A 24,695-nucleotide genomic window follows, 5' to 3' on the forward strand; every position below is an offset into this window, starting at 1 on the left:
GGTGGTGGAGGTGGGAGCGGTGTGTAGTCTCCCCTTGATACAGGGGACTGGTGCGGCTCTTCCTCCCTTGCAGGAGACTGGTGCGGCTGTGGAGACAGCGGTGGGACCTCTGCCTTCCTCTTCCCCTTTCCCCTTCTCTGCCACCTCCTCACCTTCCTCTCCTGCGGCAGTTCCTCCTCTCCTTCCTGGTAGGGGCAGCGCACCACCGGGTGCCCAAACTCCCCACAGGCAAGGCACCAGCCCTGGTCCTCCAGACCACCGAGGAACTCCTCCAGGTCCTGGCAGCCATCTCTCCAGTCCCAGCCTTCCATGTTTTATTTTTTTTTTTTTGTTGCTGTGGTTTTTTTTTTTTTTTTGTTTTTTTTTTGTTAAATTTTTTTTTTTTTTTTGACAAAACACCTCTCCTGGTCTGACGCTTGGAGGCGCTGTTATCCCACGCAGGACACCACGTGTCACAGAGACGGCCGAAGTGGGCGGCGTCAGAACCAGGAAAGGTAAGGCAATACACAAACCACAGGACGGATGAAATGAAGTGATGAAGACGCCTGTTGGCGCCGGTTTAATACAAAATAAAAAGTTTACACAAACACGAAAAACACAGGACACGGCACTCTACGCCAAAATAAAAGACAAACGAAAACAGACTAAACTTAACAAACACGGTGAGCAGATACTTCGTTATTATTATTACTTTACTTATTTCCTCCGTCTCCAATCCCGTTCTCCGCTCACCGAACACCCAACCCCAGTATGTGACAACGTGCATCTATATATACTATTGTGCTGGGATTCAATTACCAATTAATTATTCACTTGAATCCCAGCACGTGAATTAATAAAGTGCAATTCCCCGTGCTCACATATTACTACATTTTACTTGCACGTGAAGTGCTGTGCAATCCTCGTGCCTAAATACACATATACATTTTTAAACACTCGTGTTACACAGACCCGTTTATATCCCGTGTACCAATGTCTATACACCAACATTTAAACACACCACACGCAACACATAACAGATAATATACACAGGGGCGGGCACTTTGTTACAGAGGGTCATTCTTGGACAAATCACCCAACAGGTACACCCTACCATCTCAGATTCACACCAAACTTGGTTCTTGGGGTTGTTTCAGGCAAACAAGCTCAAGTGTACAGTTTTAGACTGATCAGGCAAAGGGGTCAAAATGTGGTTGATGGATCACCCCTTTAATGTTAGCTAATATTTTACTCCGAAATGGTTTGTGCTGCAGCAAAATAAAATAAAATTAAAAATACATCTCATCTCAAACTCACCCCTGGAAGCCCCTCTGCCATGGTCCGGCTCTCAGCTTGCATTCAAGACATCGAGGCCTGGATGTCTGCCAATTTTCTTCAGCTGAACACTAGCAAATCTGAACTCCTTCTAGTAGGATCTAAAACTCAAGTTAAGAATCTCAATATAGCTGCCCTGAACCTCGGAAACTGTCTGCTGCTGCCTTCCCCCGCAGTACAAAGCCTTGGTGTGCTTCTTGACAGCAACTTCTTAATGCCAACTTCTCTGTGGTCAAATCTTCCTTCTACCATCTTCGAAATATCTCCAAAGTCCGTCCCTACCTTTCCCTCCCGTATGCGGAGATATTTTGTCATGCAATTGTCTCATCTTTACTCGACTACTGCAACTCTCTATATGGTGGTCTCCTGGCATGCACCATAAACTGACTAGTTAGTTCAGAAAGTCACTGCCAGGATCCTTACAAGATGTAATAAACGTGATCAAATCACCCCCGTCTTGCCCAGCTGCACTGGCTACCTGTAAAATTCATTACATAAGTCCTGAGTACATTGTCAACCTGCCGACCCACTATGTCCCTGTCTGCAAGCTGAGGTCCTCTGACTCTGCCCTGCTTATTATCCCCAAGCAAAAGTGCACCACACTTGGAGAATGTTCATTTAGCTTCATAGCTCTGACTCTTTGGAACTCTCTCCCAGCTCTGGTGCATGATGCTACCACCGTCACTGGCTTTAAATCAACCCTCAAGACCCACCTGTTCTCATGAGTTCCATGCTCTTTAAGCCTGATATTTGCTATTAGCTGCTGTATTGCTGCTACTATTTCATGTGTTATGCACTTTCCACTGTATTTAATGTACTACTTCATTTACTATGCTACTGTCATGTATTATGCACTTTCCACTGTATTTAATGTACTATTTCATTTACTATGCTACTATCATGTGTTACGCACTTTCCACTGTATTTAATTTATTATGCTTTTTGTCTTACTGTATAGCATGTATTATGCATTTCTCTGTATTTAAAGTACCCTGGATTTTCTGGTTGTTACTACATCTTGTAAAATGTTTTGTGATGGTGGTCCACTGTGAAAGGCACTATATATAAAATAAATTGATTTATTGATTGAAAACCTAACCTGCCCCCCCCCCCCCCCCCCCCCCCCCCCCCCCCCCCCCCCCCCTCAATTCTAAGATACCTGAATAAGTAAAATTACTTTTGTGCAAAAAAAGTCACACTAGTCAGTAACCCCTTCTCTATCTGTTTCGTACACTTTATGTTTAATGCAGACTTGAACCTATGCTTTTAAGTGTTCAGCATTAGCCATGATGTCTTTTCTGGCTACAAAGATGAACGTCATGCTGTCAGAGGCAGTCTTGCAGAATGAATACATGCCTTCAGGGGTTACAGTCTGGCCATCGGTGGGACGCTGCAAGCTCTTATTTGCAGTCTTTCGCTTGACTGTTCCCCCAATACCATCGCAAGGACCTTTTGCCATGTAAAGTTGAAAAAAAAATCCATTCTGCATCCAAGTTGAAGTCCAGTTTATGGTGGCAGAGATTTATGAAATTGAACCATTTTTTGTTTTGGGCAGCCCAACCATCACTGAAGTAATGAATTTTCCTCAGGTGGGGAAGTTTTTCCTTCATTTGGGGGAGTTGCATTGAAAGAATTCTTGGCACCTATTATACTTTATGTCAATTGGAAGTTTTCAGATTCTGAATTGAGTGTGAAACCTTGATTTAACATCTTCCACACTTAATTACTATGGTAGCAGTGCTAGTAACATCTTCATGTCACACAACAGTAATTGTTCACCTGGAGGAAAAGGTGCTCAGTAATGATATGTTCATCATTTACTCATGTCATCTCATTCAAATTAAATGTTTGTTACCTGAAGATTATTCCCTTCCTGAAATTTTGTACAGCTGAAGCCGTGACCGTTTCTTGGTAATTTTTTGAGATTTTTATTTTTGGCATTTCACCACAAGGTCAAAGGTCAAAAACGTTAGGTGTAACTTCCTTTTGTTTTCTTTCAAATGTATTTTGTTTTTAATTTGCTGTGCGATTTCCAGTAAAATCACACCTCCCACAAATCTGTAGCTCCAATGGTTTTTGAGTAAAAGTTTGGTTAAGGAGTAGCTGAATACTTTACTTTGAGTCTTTTTTTGTATAATTCAGATTTGTGAATCTGATTATTTTTACTGAAGGGTAAGAGTGAATTGGTTTGGAGCAGGCCCAATCATTTCTCACGCAGGACTAGGTCAGCTAAGTGGTTTAATCAGATTTCCCTGTTCTTGACCTGGAATGTCAGCTACCCTCCCTTGTTGTTACTCTCAGCTCTGTTTAAAAAGTCAGCTGGGGCCGTGCAAGTTCCGCTGCCTCCCTCTCCCTTTTAAAAGAGCTTCATTTCCTGACCCCACCCTCTTCAATGCCAATTATCAAATGCTTGGAAAAAAAGAACACATTTTGTCTTAGAACACAGAGAAAAAAACACCAAACAATGATGCAGACCAATGAGAAACAATTACAGCTCGATCGAGGAATAAAGTAAAAAAAAAAAAAAAAAAAAAAAAAAAAGAAAAAAAAGAAACTTAATTGGACACTACTGAGGTCTGTAGCAACACTGGATGAAAACAGATACAAAGAAAAAAAGACGCACAACATAAGCCTGGAGGGAGCTAAAATGAACTCTGTTTCTGCAGTTAAGAAAAAGATATGGCTACAGTTACCCTTGTATTGTGGAAAGGTCTTTTTGTTAATTTCAGTTTTCTATTTCATCTACAGTGGTTTTTAATTTTGTGTATAGTTATATTGGTATAGAAATGTACAACAATGTCCACTGCAATATGTTACACTTTGACATGCAGGATTATTTAGGCGATAGAGCCCGTCGATGAAGGCTCTACTGTGTGGTAGTTGACTATGATTGGAGTTATGCGTCCCGAGCCATAGGCAGGCAAGTTCCATGAGAGCTTCCCCTCACAGAGAGAGTGAGAGCAAGATAGCACGAGCACACATACCTCAATCCCGACCTGAACACCCCCTGCTTGACATTCAGTCATGGGCCTCTCTCAAGCTGAGACTGGTATTAGCATCAGCTATAATATAACTTGCCCCTGTTTTGAGCTTTTGGTTCTTGGCATGTAGTTTATACTGCAGTCTGGAATATGCTGAGATCTCAAAGGCAATGCTATAGGAGAAAAGTTTCTGCTGCTTCCTGGTACTCAGTCGCTTGAGGAGTTGTAGTTAAAATTCACTCAAATGGTATAACCGCAAACAGACCCTGTTACCATTGAAGGTCAATATTTGAGTATCGGGACTTAGAAATGCTCAGAACAATTGAAAATATTTCTACTCGTGAGTCGGTAGCTGCTGGCGAGTTCAGCACTTTGATTGGTTCATCTTGTCAGCCACACTTGTCGTTCTTTGCACATGTCCAGTGTGTATAGTAAAGAGTATAGACCTAAAAGCCATGAAAGAGGCAGAGCAGGAATTATGGGAAGAAAAACTGGGGTAAATGCAGCAATACTTGGAAATGGCTGAATTACTTTGGATAATGGCATTGCTGTGGAATGTTCCTGTGTAATAATGGAACTCTAGTCAGTAAAGCCTGAGATTGGAGGTGAAAGTGGGAGTTCCATTATTGTCTGACCTTGATAGAAAACAGTGTGAGAGCAGAGTCCTTTTAGCCCTGTTCACACATGCATTTTTATATCAGTATCGTTGCAGAGCAGTATCGCAGCATCTGTTCACACTGGAGTTGTTGCCAGTGCCATACTGGTATAACAGTGTTGATATGAAACACAGACGAGATCAAGTTTCGTACTGGTACAGCTGTGATATGACTCAGAACAGTGAAATGTGGACAGGTAGATCAGTACGACAATGTTTGTTTAATTTTATATATATATATATATATATATATATATATATATATATATATATATATATATATATATATATATATATACTGATAAGTTACATAAGTAAAAACTGATGGCCAATACCAATAAATCCAAGTTTTATAATTGCACCCGTCTACTCTGTACTGTGTGATACGTACATGCGCCATCTTGGGTACTGCATTCAAAAAAAGTGTATTTTCCATAATAGATAAACAGTATGTCATCAAGGCACTCAGGGCAAGAGTAAAATAAACTTTTATATTTTTAAACATGGATAAAATAAGCTGAAAGCAGCTCAATCCGACACGCTCCATTGACTGTCAATAGAAAATCTTCTCCAGGGTGCTTTATATCCCACAACCCTTTGCATGCAGAGTGATGGAGGGCCCCATAGAGAATCAGTGGAGTTGAGTGGTGTAACAGAATATCTTTGATGTAAGTGTATTGATAAAAACCAGTTGAATGTGGACAGGTATATCATAAAAGTAACAGGCTTGTACTGGTGTTGAAAGTGAGTTAGGACAGAAAGTGTTATTTTATCAGTGTATTCTAAACCCAAACTAATTTTAGCAGCACTGTTCCACTACACGTATGAACAGGGTATTTGTTCTATAGTAACAGTTAAACAGGTTGTTTCTGTCAGAGAGGGGCAGTTTTTACCTATTCAGGGCTCTCGCAAGGTTACCGCAACCAGGTGCATGTTCTATAGACTCAGGGACTTGTGTCAGTCTTATTGGCATGACCTCAGCTTGAGAGCAGCTGTCTTTGATCTCAGGGAATAAACACTTACTCATGGCAGCGTGTAGAGAATTGGATGTGAGAAGTGCATTGACACTCCAGTGTCCCACTGCAGTATGAGCCCAGGGTGTCTGTTTACTGAGGTCGGCTGCTCAAAAATATTTTGTATCTGTTGCTGTATAATTGTCGTTCACAAGCTCCGCTGTAGCTCAGAAAAACAGAAATATTTACAAAGGAGGAGTTATAGGACTATAATATGAGGAGCCAGTGAATTTAACCATACTACACTAAAACAATTTTTTGTATCTACCAAATGTAGTGTCATGGATTTACATAATCTAAATGTTTGAGTGAGCCAAATTTTGGGTGAAATTGGTAAATACCGACCTATATCTTTTGTAAAACCTGGGAATTTCTTTATAAAAACATGTAAAACTTGATCACATGCTGTTTTCATGGTTAAACAAACTGGGAGCTTAATAAAGTGTAATATGCTAGTGTTGCATGTAGAACTGGGTTGGTGGCAGTGGATGCGCAGCTTTAGTTAACCTGAACCCAGACATCATATGTTCTGGACTAGAATGTAACTAAATTCTGTGATAGTCCTGGCAAGTGCTGGACAACCGTAAACCCTGCTGACGGGGTCCTTGCTCTGACTGCTGAGGTGGTTTCTAGGGGAGGGGAGTGGTTAAACAGCAGAGTTTTATGACTTCTGGAAGCCTCGTTCTCTCCCGCGTTTTCCAGCAGGGCTATGCAGCTTTTCCACTGGGCTGGCAGACAGTCAAAACAGGAAGTTGGGGGGGGGGGGGGCACACATCCTTCCAAGGAATAGCTCAGAACATTTCCTTGAAGCAGAAAAGTCTTACAATCAGGACAGCGCAGGTTTGCACCCTGGCCTGGATTGTCTCTGGAGCTAGCTTAAGAGGCAAAATTACCTTACCAATCCTACAGTGGACCCAGCTGGCCAGGCATCCGGTGAGCTCAAAGCAGACGTCTTTGTCCTACAGGGGGATCTTTAGCTCACTGACATCTACTGTGGAGCTCCTGGGTGTAAAGAGGTGATTGGCATGGTGATTGGAGGACACCCACTGACTTTTAGTTTTCCCGAGCTGTGGGGATTTTCTTCGTTGAGGGGACATAATTGGACATCTTACATTTATGAGAAAACGAGAGAAATTGCATTGCATAAGGACAAGCGCACGTATCAGTCAATGATGACCACTGCCACATGTTTTCTGGCGCAGTGTCTTTTAAAATCAAACTTAAATCTCTGAGTACTGTATTGAAAATCCATTTCTCACGAATGTCCAGAACACAGGGAAGCCTGCCTCTGGCATCAGTCCCAGGCACTACATACAGCAAGCCCTGTGTGGAATGCTGCATGGCCTTGCTGCCTAGCCTTGGGAACGTTATTCATGAAATAGGCTGTTATTTACATTATCCTGATCTGCTGCTAGTCGTGTTTCAAGAAAACCTTGGTATTATGGTCTTGAAGGGTATCTGGCTCATGGACTAATTACATTGTGTACTCCCGTTCTCTGTGTCTCTCACATTTGCAGTTTTGATAGCACTCCTTCTAATAGCAAACTTGTATTTTCATTTTACAAAAAATAGATTTGGTACCATAACATGTAAAAAAAAAAAAAAAAAAAAAAAAAAAAAAAAAACACACACCTGACTTTGCACCCCTTTCAGCACCACCTTCTTTACCATCCTGAACCAGTCAGCTGTTTTTTCCACTAATCATTGCTTTGCAGTCAGTGACAATGTTTTCAGACCGGTCAGCTATTCAGATCCAGATGAGGTTAGATGAGCTGTAGAGCCGCCTCCTCATTCGTACATTTTCTCTGTTCTTATGCTTTGACCCTGAAGACACTGCTGGAGTATCCTAGCAAGTGTAAGAACTGAAAGCTTTCTTTAACTGATATGGTAGTAGATATCATTTTATAAAATATGAAAATATGTGCTTCTTTTAAAATTGCATATACAGTATGAGATCAAAATATTGAATGAAAGTTCACAAGAGGTAAGATTTACCTAATTATTATTTCACTAGCTGTAATCGGTTTAATAGGGTGTTGGCCTTATTACTGTCAACTGCCATTCATTTCAAGGGACCAGCAAAACAAGTCATATTATAAAATTAATATTATCAGGAGTCTAAGCCAAATGCATACTGTCAGTTTTTATTGAAGTTGCAGTAACACTGAAACCAATTTTCAATTACAGTACAATGAATTATTAGAAGTATTATACATTTAAAAGTACTGTGCATTGTATTCAAAATACATCTAAGTGAACTTTTAAAAAGTATGCATTGTAAATGAACTGCATTTCTTGCACTGAGCAATATCTTTTTTTGTACGGTGGTGCTTTATCCACAGCTTTCAACTCCTCCACTTTTGTCATATGCATCGTAGGATCAGTAGTCTCAAAACCGCAGTAAAATACAGTACAGAGGCGCTAATCTGGATGCAAGTTAATACATTTCCCAGTATCCTTTTCACTGTTCGAATTATGATGAATTTTTGTATAATTCACATTTTTCTTCAAAATAATTTGCACAAACAGGAAGTGTGTTTTAAGTAAATTGGTATTATAAGAAGTAATTTACCATAGGAGACTGCTAAATCTGTCCAGGGCCGTGTAGAAAATTCATGCCATTCACATATTTGATTACTTAGAATTAGAGCTGAATAACTTGGATTCGGTGTATTTTCAAAAGCTAATAATAGATATTGTGTGAAATATATTATCTAAAAAATCTAATTCCATTGTATGCATATTTTCTTAAATAACATCTAAACTAAGAAAATCTTGATAACTAGAAATGGGGCAGAGAAGTGGTTTCAAACTCATACAAGCACAGAGATGCTTAAATACAAATGCAAAGCAGCTTTATAGTTCTGGAAATGGTAAAAGATAATGCATGAACTCAAAATACTCTAAACTACTTGTTAGTTTCTTGCTGGTTTGATAGCTGCATTAACATATTACAGGTCCCAATTTGTTTGGGTTGTGTATCTTGTGGTTCTTCGCTAATTTCTGGACCTTTGTGGCAGGTAACGTGGTCTAATTGCAGCTATGCCATTGGAGTGAGTTTGAACCACAGCACTTGTGTTAGGTACAAGGAAGCAGCAGCAACTGTTTCTGTATTGCTTTTTAAATGTATTCCTATTCCAAAGTGCAATACCTGAAAGATCTTCAACAGAAGAAAATGGAGACCAATAATCCTAAAGCTAAAGTGCATTTAAAAACTTTGCTTAACAACATTTGCCTTTGCAAAGCCAGTTAAAGTGCTTTTGCAGCAGTGCCCCTCTGTTCACTTGCATAAGTGTAGCAGCAGAGTGGGATGTGTCTGAAATGCTGTCTTCCTCAGTACGCATGATGCTAGGGAGAAAGTCTGGTGTTTACATGAGCCTGTCAGAATGATTCAGGAACAGCTAGGATTCGGAGACACGGTTATCAGTGTGTTATGAACTAGCTAAAATATAAATACCTAATGTAACACTGTCAATAGGGTTTAGTGCAAACAGGAAACTAATACTTTGTCTTCACTGTGTTCACAGTCTACACAGAAAGTTTCTATTAGTACGGTTCAACTCAACCCCCCAAACTTTATCTTCATACTCAAATCACATACTAAGCAGGCTGCTTCTGAGGGAATAAATAATCTGAACAGTCCAGTCTCCGTGCCTCAAGCCTGCACTGGACTGGAGGGAGCACCCCTAGGGGTTGAGGAAGCAATTCAATCTCCAGTACTAGCTGTTGTTACTGGGAACACTGTGCTAAAAAAGAAAGAAAATGATGTAACATTTGTAGTTCTTTGCGCTGTGTTTAAGTTAATGTCATTTACAAGCAAGCACAAGGTTAACTTGCAGTGGCTCCGCAGTGCCCGGTTCATCAGTGTGTCTATAAATAGCAGCACTGTGTACATGGTTGATGTTTCAAGGACCAGTCATCAACACACTCCTCCCTTAGCAACAGGTACCGCGTTGATACATATACAGGGCACATTTAAATCTAGGGCTACAAGGGATCGAAGAGGTCAAAGTCTGCACGCTAAATTTCATGCCATGCACGAGGGTGTTTCAAAGCAAATTAGTTTTCCATAAATCCAGGGAGAAGTTGTCAGAAGTAAATAGTCGCAAACACCGATCATGTTTCATTTACTTCAATAGGTGAATCAAATAGTAAAGAGCGCCAGCTAGTGTCTGCAGCCTTGCAGTGCTACCCAAGGTTTAGAAATCAATTTTCTGACCTCGCTAATAGCAACAGTTCCTGAAATGTAATTTTTGTGCTTTGAAGTAAGTTAGTATGTCACATGTAGGGTGTTGCTGTAACAGAAAACACTGCACAGTTTAAGCAGCCAGAACATTTTCTCCTGCCCTGATTGCACAAGATGATATTTCTTATGCAGTAAGAGAGAACCTTCATATGACATAACATACAGCATACATAACGACAGCATTAGGAGAATGGCTCTTTTGGTGTAAAATGGCGGCCCCAAGTAACTCCCAGCTGTATCTTGTACAACTTTGTCCCTTTGTATTGTTTAACATGGTACTTCCGGCTCTTCTAAGGAAGGTCCTGTAACTATGTTGGATTATTGTTGGACATGAATCTCAGCTTGATTAGCAAATACAGATTTGCATCATTATAAGTTTGATAGTTGTAGAAATCATATCAGTTATTCTACATGAGAAACTGTAAGTGGTTTTAATAGATTAGGTTGTGACAAGCTATTATATAATTCTGTATTAATACACATTGCCTGAAGGTGTTGTCTTATTATCAGTGATTTACTTTTATAACAAATGATGGGAAAAGCATTGTTTTGTGTTTGCCGATTTAAAACATGCCCTGATCAGCACAGCCTTCATTTACAAATCTCAAACTAACCCCCAATGGAAAAGAGTGTACTCCACATTGAAAGAACACAATTCAATTCAGCACAGTTGTGTGTGCTTGAGACAGATATGTCAAAGCAGATCAGAACTGCTTCTACATCGAAAAAAAACAAAACAACTGTGGTGCGTAGAGTTAAACATAATATCAAAATAAATAAGGGGAAACCCTGGAACTCGCATATATAAAAACAAAACAAAAAAAAAAAGTGTTGGAGAGTTTCCTTTGCTTTATTCTGCTTGTGAGAGGCCTGAGACTGAATGGCTGGTAGGCAGGGAGGCAGGGAGGCAGGGAGGCAGGGAGGCAAGGGATGTTCAGATCAGGACATGCATGTTTTCGCCTGCTCTTGTTGGAGTTTCTAGGGAATGTGAAACTCATGTTTCAGTGAGAGATAACACGCCCAAGTGATCAGCGAGACAATCATTTTCCCCATCATAACTCTAATGGCTAACTTATCTGCGAGAACCCATTTGTTTCCTTTTATGTTCAAGTGATTATTTGGGCTTCATGACTTAACAGGGAAAACCTGCAGCTTCTTTTTATCTGAGCGGGTCTGACATTAAGGGACAAGTGAAACCTGCATGGCATGTGCTGGGACCTTCCCTCATGCTAACTGCTGTGGGGATGTGGCTTGTGGTTTCTTGTAGGGAACGTTAAATATTGTCTCAATTAGGGTACAGCTCAAAGGAGACTCGTAGAAGCCTCAGCCTTGTTTGTACCCAAGTTATTGTAAAAGAGGTCTATTTTTTTTGCATATATTTATACGCTACTTCACACTGGGACCTAGGAGTCCCGCGAGGTTCCAAAATGATTTCCGATACCACATGTTGACACACAGTGCTGAGATAAGACGGGACTTCAAGGCTCTAATAGGGACTGAAAAGGTTAACAGACCTTCATGAAGTGTAAAAACACATGCAATTCAGAGTAGTTGTAGTGGTTTTGGGGTGTCCATTCGGCCAGAGCTGAACCAAACTCGCCAAACTCGTTTTGATCCGGCGGCGTCATAGATGAAAATGCAAAATAAGTTAGCATGTTGCGCCACCTAGCTCCTGGATGTCTTGAAAACATTGCCTGTGATCAGGACGATGTAAATGTGGATAGTTTCAAAATATATTCCTGATTTAAAGGAGTCGTGGCCTTTAAAATCTTACCTGTTATTATCACTGCTTACTGTTATGCTGAAGACAATTTTCTTTGCTTTATTTTAGAGTCCTATTTTAAAAAATGGCGACCCCTGTACAGTGATCATGTCTGTCCACCTGTATGACGCACACTCTACATGTTGCACACTAGAACTTTCTTGATATTGCACAACTCTTTATGCACTCACACATTTATGAATGCATTTGGCAAATAAACATTGTAATTTTCAGGTACTTTGGGATCATTGGGTGATTATGAGGACCCTTTCTTTGTTTGGTAGTGCTCTGGTTTCCTTTTAATGAGCATATTTTTGGAGCTTTACAGTGTACATTACAATAATTTACACCACTGCTTCCTGATACCTAATTACTTCCTGTGTAGTAGGTGGTCAGATTGCAGCACAGGAAGTGCCCAGGTACTAGGAAGAAGCACTTTCACAAGTAAAACATTTTTAAAAAGGGCCTAGTAAAACAACAAAGTGAGAGAAATGAGAATGTAATAGAGCAGCACAAACAATGGCTGGTTTTATAATTAGATTGGCAAAAACAAAGGCGGGCTGTTGGATGTCTTCAACTGTCTGGGTTACTTTTTGAATCAGTTCAAGTGAAAGAACCTCACTGCGTGGAAAGAGGGACCCAGACAATAACAAGCTGTTCCCAGAGTTCAAGAAATGTCAGGCACAGGATAAAAAATGTGTGCTGCGTTTCCAGTTCCGGGTGTATCGCATGATGACATTTAGTGCTGAATAATGCTAACGTGACATCAGCCCATATAATAACACTCTGTGAAGGCGGTTTCATGAAAACTGCTGCTTATCTACAAGAGCAGAGGTGCTGATACCAGTTGAATATTTTTGGAGTATAGACTTAAGTATAAACAAAAGACCTTCTCAGTGCTGGACCTTCTCAGTGCTCACGGTAGAGATTCTACACACACCATGCAAGATTTTGTCATAAGGTACATTGTGAAATGGTATACGGTTGATAAGTGATTTATAGGCCTGCTGTACATAGTTTATCAAAGCAGTGGTTCCTTGTAACAGTTAGGCAAATCAAGGCTGCTAATTTTGATGCAAGCAATTTGATGCACCCCCCCAGCCCCCCCACCCCCTCCGCAAACCTTGGGTGGTAGCCAAGAAATACATGAGCAAATCTAATGGCTTTGACCTTTGAGAAACAGCTCTCCAGACAGTTCTGTTGGAATTTGGAAACTGCCGGCACATGCAAAACTTTGGGTAAAAACTAGACATAAGCTGAGAAAGTACATGGAGCTATTAATAATATCAGCAGATCCAACCAAATATGCATTTTCATCCTTTTTTAGATCTCACATTTTTTACATGAAATATGCAGACATTACTGTAAAGGAATATTTTATTTTTGTAATGGTAAATGTTAAGCTGTAAGTGGAGAAAAAGTATTGCTCTGTGCAACTTTAAACACTTTTATAGGGAAAGAAGTGAAGGTTACTGGGAAGATGAGCCCATGCTTAAGGCTTCCATTTATATATATAAAAAAAAAAAATCCACGTGTATATATTGTATATAAAGTACACTCTCAAGGAGATTCATAGTATAAAAAACAAAAAAAAAATCTGAATTGTCTTTGACACGCAGAAGCACTGTTGACTGTGTTTCTTCAGAAGTGAAGCATTTTATTGAAGTGTTCCCCAATTTTCTATTTATTAATACATATGAAAAAATACCATTAAAAACCAAATACACGTTTAACATAATGTGTGCATCTGTCATACACTGTATGAAAATGTGAGATTGACAAAGTGATGCAAATACAGTAGTTTTGCTTGCTCTCTGCATGTTAGAATGTTACTGTATAGGATGTAGGGTTTATAACAAAACATATTACTCCCTGCCATAGAAATGTCTTTATGCTTAATTTATAGAGCGTATCTCTCTCTCTCTCTCTCTCTCTCTCTCAAGTTCAAGTTCAAATACTTACTTTGTTGGCTTGAGAAGTTGAACTAGTATTGCCAAAGATACAATGCATTAGAGAACCCAAAAGAGCAGACGTAAAATTAACAAAAATATATTTGTGTTGGGCTGCTCTACTGGGTCTTGGTCTCAATCTCTCTACTGTGTCTCTGGGTGCCTCAGTGCCAGGGCTGTACTGGATAGTAATGCCAGTTTTGGAGGGGGGGGGGGGATGCCATGTAGGAGTGTAAACCTGGTTTAAGTGCACTGCCTGTGAGTGATTCCAGTGCTTTGAAGTGTAGGGAGTTTGGGCTGCTGTCGTTTAGGTGGAACCAGAATTGCGTTATTTTTTTTGCAGAGGGACTCTCCCCAGCTCTACTTTGCAGCTGTTGCTGGGTTGATTGTATGTGTGTGTGCAGGACCTCTTTACAGAACAGAAAGTGTGTGATTTCTGTGGGGGTTTTATTCACTCTCTCTATCTCTCTATCCACACAGTCATGTCTGCCTTAACTGCACCAATGAGAAACACGTCATTAGTTCTCAGCTCTTATTTTTCTAACTGTATAACCTCACCGGATTCAATGGTATGATTGGTTTGTCTGGCCAGGCTCCTTGTAAGATTTGCTTGGGGTGTGTGATGTCATCATTTCTGTAATGGAAATGTGCTGTGTGGTTATGTACTTATAGTGCTCTGTGGCAATGTTGCCATGCCCGTTTGTATTTCTATGTTATATGTTGCTTGTGGTGTGTTAATGTTGGTGTATTGTAGTTGATACACGGGATATAATATAGGTTATGCACACAACTGTTTAAAATGAATATTTGTATTTAGGCACTAGGATTGCACAGCACTTCACATGCAGGTAAAATGTAATAATATGTGAGCGTAGGAAATTGCACTAGATTAATTCACGTGCAATTGTACCGAGACTCCAATTGAATGATTGATTAGCAATGGCGTCTCGGTATAGTTGTATAATAGCAGCATGTTTTCGCTCACTCAGGGTTGTGTGTTTGTGAGTGGAGAACGGGTGAGAGAGAGAAGAGAATTATTTAAAGATTAACAATTGCTACGTGCTGGCTTACAAAAAGCACGATACTTGTTTGTTCGACCACCATTTGTCTGTCTGTCTGTTTGTTTTGGCTACTGTGTCGTTTTATTTTACAAAGTTTTTTGTTTGTTTAGACTTTTATTTTTTGTTTTATTGAACTACACAAACGCGAAATTCACATTTTACCTGGCAGTACTGAGTGTTTCTTCCGGGTCCGACGTCACCACACACGCCATCCTGTTACATGCGCTTACAGTTGTTATAAGCTAATGAAACAATTCCACGAATCTCAGCTGTCGTGCATTTTCACTATGTGTGTTACAGCAAACGTATATACGTTTAAAAAACTGACAACTCATTGTCTTACTGAAGGTAATACGACAACAACAATTATTCACATTTCTATAGCTTTCTAAAAGCAGTAATACACAATTTGGATTTTATTGTAAAATTTGAAATACTGAGATAAAGCCAGTTCGACTATTAATATTAATAAAATTGGAATTAAAAATAATTAAATAACAGAAAGAAAATGCGGTTTTGATTGAAAGTTTAAAAAAAAAAAAAAAAAACTGGGACCTATTAGTCAGGTTTTCCTAAAACTATTGTAATGCTAAACATGGGAGTAAAAACATGCAAACTTCTTTGACAAACAAGTATTTAAAGTGATATGTTCTGTATGAACCACACAAATAAACAGTGTCTGTTTAAACAAAGGACCAGGGAATGTGTGAGTTATTATTACATTGCTTTGCATATACTTTTTTCTTTTTGCGTATTTGTTTTTAGGTCAGCAACATACATGTAGTCAAACCTGCAGTGGCAGTCATTTGTATAAGTGTGATCCATACATTAGGGGCTTATTGACTTTGACAGATTCAAGAGTGGGATGAGTATGTGAGGGTTACTAGAAAAATATCCAAACGCACTTTGCTGTTCTTTATTTGTTTGATTTTATCCACATAGCCAGTAGCTTTGTGATTTGGAGGGCATGACTAATCTGCAGAGAAAATCTAATTTCTCTGGGGGACCAATTAGCTTGTATTAATAGCATTAAGTGGCGTTAATTGGCAGCTACTGTAAGTCTCAGGTGTAGCCAGGGGCCAAGCTGGGAGTTAAAGGAGATCTTGTGTCTCAAGTGCCCTCAAAGCAGTTACTCCCAGGTTACACTGACTTCCATTTTAAAGAGCTATGAGTTACAACTTTGTGCTTTGTACAAGGGTGGGACTAAATATTAGGGTTGTAACAATGCTAGTTTAATTATAACTACCACAGTAATTTTGCAGTTTCCATTCATGTTTTTTCCATGGTTAAACCATACATTTACCATAGTTTACACATTTTTTTTTTTTTAATATACTTTATCACACCTCTCAGTGCTTTACAGTGCTTACATATGCCTTGCCATGCTTTCACTGTCTTTTACACTTTGCTATGCTGTTACTGTGGTAAACTTTTTAATACATATTGATGTTCTAGTTTAGAGGGGTATGTACTGTATTCATGCCAACTACAAAAATCACATGTGTATAAGCATAAATGTCAGATATATCCAGTTAATGACCTTGTAGCAGGGAGAGATCTGTGCTGACTCTGCTGGCGTGTTCATGGTACTGCAGGAAGAGGGCGGCAGTCTTCCAACAACTGCCTGTGAGTCATGGCAGTGACACGGGGAGGTGGGAAGGTAGGCGTATGGACTTTCCCCCTCTCTGAATGGCTGAGAGGCGAGTCTTGGCAGATTGCTAGCCCTATAAAAAAATGCTCTGCTGTTTCCTCAGGTCTGCTCACTTAGACGCAACGAGAGTGCGGAAGCTCTCATTCAGGTCCGGGAATCAGCCGGGAGAAAAGAAAGAGTTTCACAGCGAGATAGAGAGACCGAGGAACCCTTGGGCAGACCCCGGCGTGTTGTAAAAGAGCAGGCTAGTTAGCCGACAGAGTAGGACGGTGATCCGGGTCTTGCGGGTAGCGGCGACCGGAATAACGCTGCCGAGTGCAGCACCTTTTATTTGTAGTTTTATTACTGTTTTATTTTCCCTTGTTCTTTTCGCCTTCTGTTTTCATTATTATTTCTTTGAGCACCTGCGAGTGCACTGGCTGTTTGCTTACCAGCTGTGGTATTTCCGTGGTGCTGTCTATCATCGTTGATAGGCAGCCCACGGTCAACAGTGCCCTCTGCCGGAAAAAGTAAGAACTTCAAAAATAAAACTGGGCACCTGTGTGGTGTTTTCAATTACACCTGTCTGTCTCCTACTCAGTGAATTACCCACACCCCTTCCACAGACCTACAGAAAATATTTATCCTTTCATGCATGAAATATTGAAAACAACTAAAAGAAAACTTTAGTTTTGGACACTTAAATTGACAATGGGTTTAAGGATTTCAACAGGGCTGTATTCAGATGTGCCACTAGTAGACGTCAACTGTGTAGGTAGGCCCCATTTCCTGTGATGTCATTCATTGAATTCCTTTTATTTTGGCAGGTGGAGGAGGGAAAAGAAAAGGCAAGAGTAAAAAGTGGAAGGAGATCCTGAAGTTTCCTCATATAAACCTTTGTGAAGAACAGAGAAGAACGATAGGTAGGCCTTTTCATTCAGCACATCCATGGATGCACTGCAGTGCTTGATCACCTCATGCAGTAGGCTGCCTGGGTGCTGCCTTTGGAAGGAGTTTGGTTAAAGATGTAGCAGCGAAGCCAAACAACTTACCCATATGAAGGTTGCCAAATCTTCAATAGCAATACCATAATGGCAGCACAAAGGCACAGTGGACATTTTCCTATTTTAATTTGTTTATTCAGACACAACATTATGGATTCCTATGAATTTATAGAATGAGTAATTTTCACTGTAATCAATTTGCCCTAGCTTGGATATGGAAGAACCTACCAACAGAGCTCCTAGCAGCGCTCTATAGTCATGACTAGTGCACATCACAGATTCCTTTCACACAACTCCTTTATCCGTCCTGTTGGGGACAGCCCTTTTATGCAAAAGTGCTTCATGTTATTGTTTGCCCCCTGCAGTTCTCAGTAAATCTCTTTTAACATTTTTTTTTTTTCATTGAATAACTCTTGAGAGCATGTATAAAACACAGAGACCACATAGAGCTGGAGTGTTGCTGTAAGGTTTGCACAACTCATTCAAGGTTAAATCTTTCACTAAGACATAATCAAGCGCAGATATGCTGAGCTGTTGAGCAATAGTATGTAAAGACAAATGTACAAAATATGAGGGAGACTAGCATTTGTACTGGTATTAATATATAGAATTCAGAAGCACAATAAAATAACGAGAAGCTTGGTTTACTGTATTCACTTTTTGACTATGCTGATGTAGGATGGTGACTGATTCTCTTGTGAGCTCACATGCACAGCTGCAGGGCTGGCCGTTGTCCTCCAGGGGCTGGCAGCTCACCGACATCCGCTCTCAAACTCTTGGCTCTGAAGAGGTGATTGACTTGGCGGTGGGATTTCAGTTAGCACTGACAATAAATACATAAACAGGATCATAGATCTCTTCACAAGTAAAGAAATCACATACCACTCCTAGAGGAAATAATTCATTTAAAGAAAAGGGACAGCAGTATTTATCTTGCTTTTTTCAGTTTTGATGGAAACATAAATCCAATTGCTCAATACATGATTCAAAAACAGTACGACTCCTTTGTCAGGATGTAAGTGGTGTTGTGTAATACTAAAATGTCCACAAGGAAAGTATATTTAGAAAAAGGTCCCTGTGAAGGAGTACACCCCGCCTCTGTGTGTATTTATATTATTTGTTATGTATTATTTCAAACGTATTGTTTAATTTTGTAAAAATAGGGTGGGTTGTCCAGAGGAGGAAAGAGACAAGTAAGAACAGATACTGAAAGAAAACAATTGCTACTCGTGCTGCCTTTAAACCAGCATGATACTTGTTTGATTTAGCGTTCATTTTGTTTTGTGCTTTGTCTGTCTGTTTTGGCCAACGTGCCATTTTGCTTTACAAGTGTTTTGTTTGTTCAGACTTTCTGTTTTGTTTATTTATAATTAAACCGCGCAAGCAGCACTTTCATTCATACCCCACTGTTGTTGATTTTCATTCATTTCCTGGTCTGACGTCATCCACAAAGCCACCCATCACAGTCCCGTTTTATTTAAAGAAGTGATCTTCTCTACCAGCAATGGTATTGGGGTATAAATGGTGGGCTTGAGGTGCCAAACAAAAAGGTTCCTAAAGTAATAAAACAGTAATCACAGCCCACGGGTGCATAGGTTGAGGGGGTGTGCAAATGCAAGTGCTCAGAGGGCTGGAACTTGTCTGCCAAAAGAAAACAGCAACAAGCAGCACTCTGGCATTTCAACGTAAGGGGCCATATTCACGTAGCTGCGTCCCCTTTGTCCTGCTAAGTTCCTCCCTGTGATCTGTACCACACCACGCTTTATGCTATACCCACGTAGCTGCATCCCCTTTGTACTACTAAGCTCCTCCCTGTGTTCAGCCCTGCGCCACGCTCTAACCAATTGCTTCACGCAACACAGCTGATCACAGCTACGCCCTTTCACCAAGATGTCCGACTTCCGGTTCTGTACTACCATCGAGTTGGCCCATCCCTGTGAAGGCATACCACCAAACTTAGCGCCCTTCCTGGTTGGGAGGTAGATTTGCAGCTCGCATTCCTTCCGTTCACATCCCTACTCCATTAAAGCTGATGCTCCCTGTGTTATCTGTTTTCATCTATATAAATGCATTAGCTCATCTGAAGATTATTTGATCAGCAGCCTTGCTCATTCCGTTCAATGTATATTTGTAGAGTAGGAGGGTCTAATTAGAGATGAAGTCACCTTTATTATTATTATTATTATTATTATTATTATTTTAGGGGTAGGCAATGGTATGAAAATGTGTATATCGATATCGTTAATATCGAAGTCTTCCAAAACACAGATATATAACAACACAATTGCAGTATCAAACATATATAGACATTAACTGATATTTAAATATGCAATTACAAAGCAATGACATACTTAGTGGTTCTTTTCTTCACAATATCCATGCAGAAAAACAAGATTTTATTATATTGTTTTACTATTCCATCAACAGCCACCTCAAAACTGAAATATTTCTGTACTTCACTGTGCACAGACTTTAACCAGTCCAGTGTGTAATTCAATCTTCCGCTGCTCTGTTTGTAAATGCCAACTCCCTAAACCTCTAAAAGTATTAAGTACAGTGTCATGACCAATTTTGCATTATTTTGAGATATGTTTTAAAAGAACATCTCATTTATAATACCGAAAGTTCACATGTTTTAAATACATTACTAATAGCGTAAGTAATGAACCGCTGAGGCATTCGCATATCTCAAAATAATGCAAACCAAATTACCAATGTTGCTTATGCAACATAGCTACCTCTGTGACTCTGAAGGGGAGTTATTATGTTTAAATCGATGTATTTATTTAACTTGTACTTACCTTTTTAAAAACGTGCAATTAGTTTCAGCATTGCTCCGTTAAACTGTGTCATAATTACATTAGTGTGTCCATTTATGAAAGTATTCTCCAGAATAATCAAATTATTTTTTGTGCACTAATGTGTTATGCGCAACTGAATTATTTATGTTGGATGATAGTTTTATAATAAATCATGGTCATAATTGTCTGAAATTGTGTGTGTGTGTGTGTGTCTATATATATATATATATATATATATATATATATATATATATATATATATATATAGTCAGGTCACTTAAAAGTATTTGCCCCCGGTCATGGTCATAATTGTCTGAAATAGCGTGTGTGTGTGTGTGTATATAGTCCAGTGAAAAAGTATTTGCCCCCTGTCTGATTTTCTGCATTTTTGCACATTTTTCACATTGAATTTGATCTGATCTTTTTGTAGTTTGTAGTAGTATATAGAGGGAGTCTGAGAGAAAAAAATGACACTAAAGTTTGGTGCTTCTTTCATTTGTTTGGTCTGCAAGGTAATCAAACATGCAATCTTCAGGTGTGAAAAAGTTATTGCCCCCCTAGTCAACTCAACCCAATTAAAGGGATAATTAGGGTCAGCTGTTGAATACTTTGGTTAACAATCAGACCTGATTTGGGCCAGCCCTGCCAAATATAAATCTGACTATCTTTGGCCCATACCATTAGTGAAGTTGTCAGCAAACAGGTTTTAGAGGCACATCGTGCCACGATCAAAAGAAATTCCTGAAGACCTCCAGAAAAAAGTTGTTGATGCCTATCAGTCTGGAAAGGGTTACAAAGCCATTTCTGAGGCTCTGGGGCTCCAACAAACCACAGTCAGAGCAATATTGTCCAAATGGAGAAAGTTTGGGACAGTAGTGAATCTTCCCAGGAGTGGCCGTCCTGCCAAAGTCTCTCCAAGAGCAAGGCGTAAAATTGTCCAGGAAGTCAAAAAGAACCCTAGAAAGCATCCAGGGATCTGCAGGCCTCTCTCTCCTCGGCTAAGGTCAGTGTTCATGACTCAACCATCAGAAAGACACTGGGAAAAATGGGATTCATGGCAGAGTAGCAAGGCGGAAACCACTGCTCACTAAGAAGAACATGAATGCTTGTCTCAAGTTTGCCAAAAAGCACCTGGATGATCCTCGAGAGTTCTGGAACAATGTTCCAGTGGACAGATGAGTCAAAAGTGGAACTTTTTGGCCAACATGGGCCCCGCTATATCTGGCAAAAACCAAACACTGCATTCCACAATAAGAACCTCATACCAACGGTCAAGCATGGTGGTAGTGGTGTCACGATTTGGGGATACTTTGCTGCATCAGGACCTGGACGACTTGCCATCATTGAAGGAACCATGAATTCTGCTCTGTAGCAGAGAATTCTACAGGAAAATGTCAGGCCATCCGTCCGTGAGCTGAAGCTGAAACACAGCTGGGTCATGCAGCAGACAATGATCCGAAACACACAAGCAAGTCTACAGCAGAATGGTTGAAAAACAAGAAATGTTAAGTTTTGGAATGGCCTAGTCAAAGTCCAGACCTAAACCCCATTGAGATGAAACAAGCAGTTTATGCTCGAAAACCCACAAATGTCACTGAGTTGAAGCAGTTCTGCATGAAGGAGTGGGCCAAAATTCCTCCACGGCACTGTGAGAGACTAATCAATAACTACAGGAAGTGTTTGGTTGCAGTTATTGTTGCTAAAGGTGGCGTAACTAGTTATTCAGTCTAAGGGGGTGATTACTTTTTCACACAGGGGCATTGGGTGTTGCATAACTTTCTTTAATAAATAAATGAAATAAGTATAAAAATTTTGTGTTATTTGTTCACTCGGGGTCCCTTTTATCTAATATTAGATTTTGGTTCGAAGATCTGATAACATTGGGGGGCAAATACTTTTTACAGTATATACAGTGCCTATAGATAGTCTACACTCCCTTGAACTTTCTTCACATTTAGTTGTGTCAGTGCCTCAGAGTTTTATGCACTTAAATGAGGATTTTTTTCCACCTATCTACACACCATACTCCACACTTTTAAGGGGAAAAAAGTTTTTATTGAGAAAAAAATTATATATTAAAAATACAAAACTGAAAGATTTTGTATAATAATTGGATAAGTCTCCAATACTTGGTGAAGCACTTTGGCAGCAATTACAGCTGTGAGTCTGGGATAGGGCTCTACCAACTTTGTACACCTAGATTTTGCAATATTGGACCATTCTTCTTTACAAAACTGTTCAAGCTCTGTCAGGTTCCTGGGGGAGCATTAATGGACAGCAATCTTCAAGTCATGCCACAAATTTTCTACTGGATTTAGGTTGAGTCTCTGACAGGGCCACTCAGGGTCATTTACCTTCTTGTTCCTTAGCCATTCCAGTTTATCTTTGTCTATGTTCTTTGGGTCGTTGTCATGCTGAAAGGTGAACTTCGTCCCAGTTTCAGCTTTCTTGCAGAGGGCAGAAGGTTTTCCAAAAGGATTTCTCTATACTTTGTTCCATTCGTTTTCCCTTCTATCCTGACAAGTGCACCAGTCCCTGTCGATGAGAAACATCCCCATAACATGATGCTGCCACCACCATGCTTCACAGGAGGGATGGTGTTCTTTGGGTGATGCGCTGTGTTGGGTTTACGACAAACAAAACGCTTTGTATTTAGACGAAAAAGTTCCATTTTAGTTTTATCAGACCACAAAATGTTTTGCCACATGGCTACAGAATCTCCTGAGTGTATTTTTTTCATACTTCAAGCAGGGTTCAAGGTGGACTTTCTTGAGTAATGGCTTCCTTCTTGCTACCCTACCATGCAGGCCAGATTTGTGGAGTGCTTGGGATATTGTTGTCACATGTACACTTTGACCAGTCTTGGCTATAAAAGCCTGTATCTCTTGCAAAGTTGCCATTGGCCTCTTGGTAGCCTCTCTGATCAGTCTCCTCCTTACTTGGTCATCCAGTTTGGAGGGACGGCCTGATCTAGGTAGGGTCTTGGTGGTGCTATACACCTTCCACTTCTTAATAATCATCTTGACTGTGCTCCAAAGGATTTTCAGGGCCTTTTTGTTATTTTTTTTTATACCCATCCCCTGATCTGTGCCTTACAAAAACTTTGTCCCAGAGTTCTTTTGAAAGCGCCTTGGTGCTCATGGTTGAGTGTTTGCTTTGAAATGCACTAACCAGCAGAGGGAATCTACAGGAACTGCTGAATTTATCCTGAAATCATGTGAATTATTACAATTTAACACAGGTGGAGTGGTGTGTGATTTTGAAGGTGATTTGTTACACCTGAGCTAATTTAGGATTGCTATTACAAGGGGGGTGGAAACTTATCCAGCCAAGCTATTTCAGTTTTTATTTTTAATTAATTTTGCAAAAAAAAAGATATTTTTAATGCATTTTAATTCCAGGCTATAAGGCAACAAAAGGTGAACATTTTGAAAGGGGGTTTAGACTTTCTGTCAACACTGTGTATATATATCAACACTGTGTATGTTTAGCATATGCTTTTATCCAAAGCGACTCAGAGACTAGGGGGTTAACTGTGCATCACAACTGCTGCTGCAGAGTCACTTACAGTAGGACCTTGGTTTTACATCTCATCTGAAGGATAGAGCACAAGGAGGCTAAATAATCTGCTCAGGGTCACACACAGTGAGTGAGTGGCTGAGCTGGGATTGAACCAGGAACCTGGTAACAATCTCTTTTCACATTATCCCAATGCAAGGAGGAAGGTTGTTCCCAGTCCCAGCACTTGGGATTCTCCAGACCAGTTCAAACCAGGTCAAAACCAGGGTATCGGATTTCAATATGGGAGCAAGAGAACCCAGAACCACTCAGAATGGTGGCAAACACCAGAAATAGTGAAGGGAAAAGAAAATTACATTTGCTTAAGTTTCTTACTCTTTAGTCAAAACAAGACACAGTGGCAGCTTGAAGGGCATTCTATGACTCCAAGGCTGTGCCAAAGAAGGCATGCCAAACTGATAGCCTTCCCCTAAACACGACTACCCAGCCTGGCCAGAATACCTGGGACAGTGTGTCCGAGCTTCCGCAGTGATAAGGAGCTTGAGGAAACCTGGAATCACTAAATTGTCAGTCTGTAAAGACCTTGGATATATGAGAAAACATTGCAACTCTGGATGTGTTTAAATCAACTAATGTAGAGGTTGTTGCACACTAAAGTTTCAGCCAACAATACTGACATAAAAAACAAAAATGCTCCTGATTCACCCTGATATTGTTGCCACTTAGAAAATGTGGATATGTGTGTACTGGATGTGAACAT

At 40.0% G+C, this 24,695-nt stretch overlaps 1 protein-coding gene across 1 annotated transcript in view; it reads left to right on the forward strand.

Moving 5' to 3' along the window:
- The window catches only part of LOC121325156 (G protein-coupled receptor kinase 5-like), a 156,655-nt gene that overhangs the window by 27,507 nt on the left and 104,453 nt on the right, over positions 1-24,695 (forward strand). Inside the window, exon 2 of the mRNA XM_041267472.1 lies at positions 17,439-17,534. Coding sequence (XP_041123406.1) covers positions 17,439-17,534 — 96 coding nt within the window. The remainder of the gene's footprint in view (positions 1-17,438; positions 17,535-24,695) is intronic.

This window comes from Polyodon spathula, chromosome 13, assembly GCF_017654505.1.
Source record: "Polyodon spathula isolate WHYD16114869_AA chromosome 13, ASM1765450v1, whole genome shotgun sequence".
In the NCBI taxonomy this organism is placed as follows: domain Eukaryota; kingdom Metazoa; phylum Chordata; class Actinopteri; order Acipenseriformes; family Polyodontidae; genus Polyodon; species Polyodon spathula.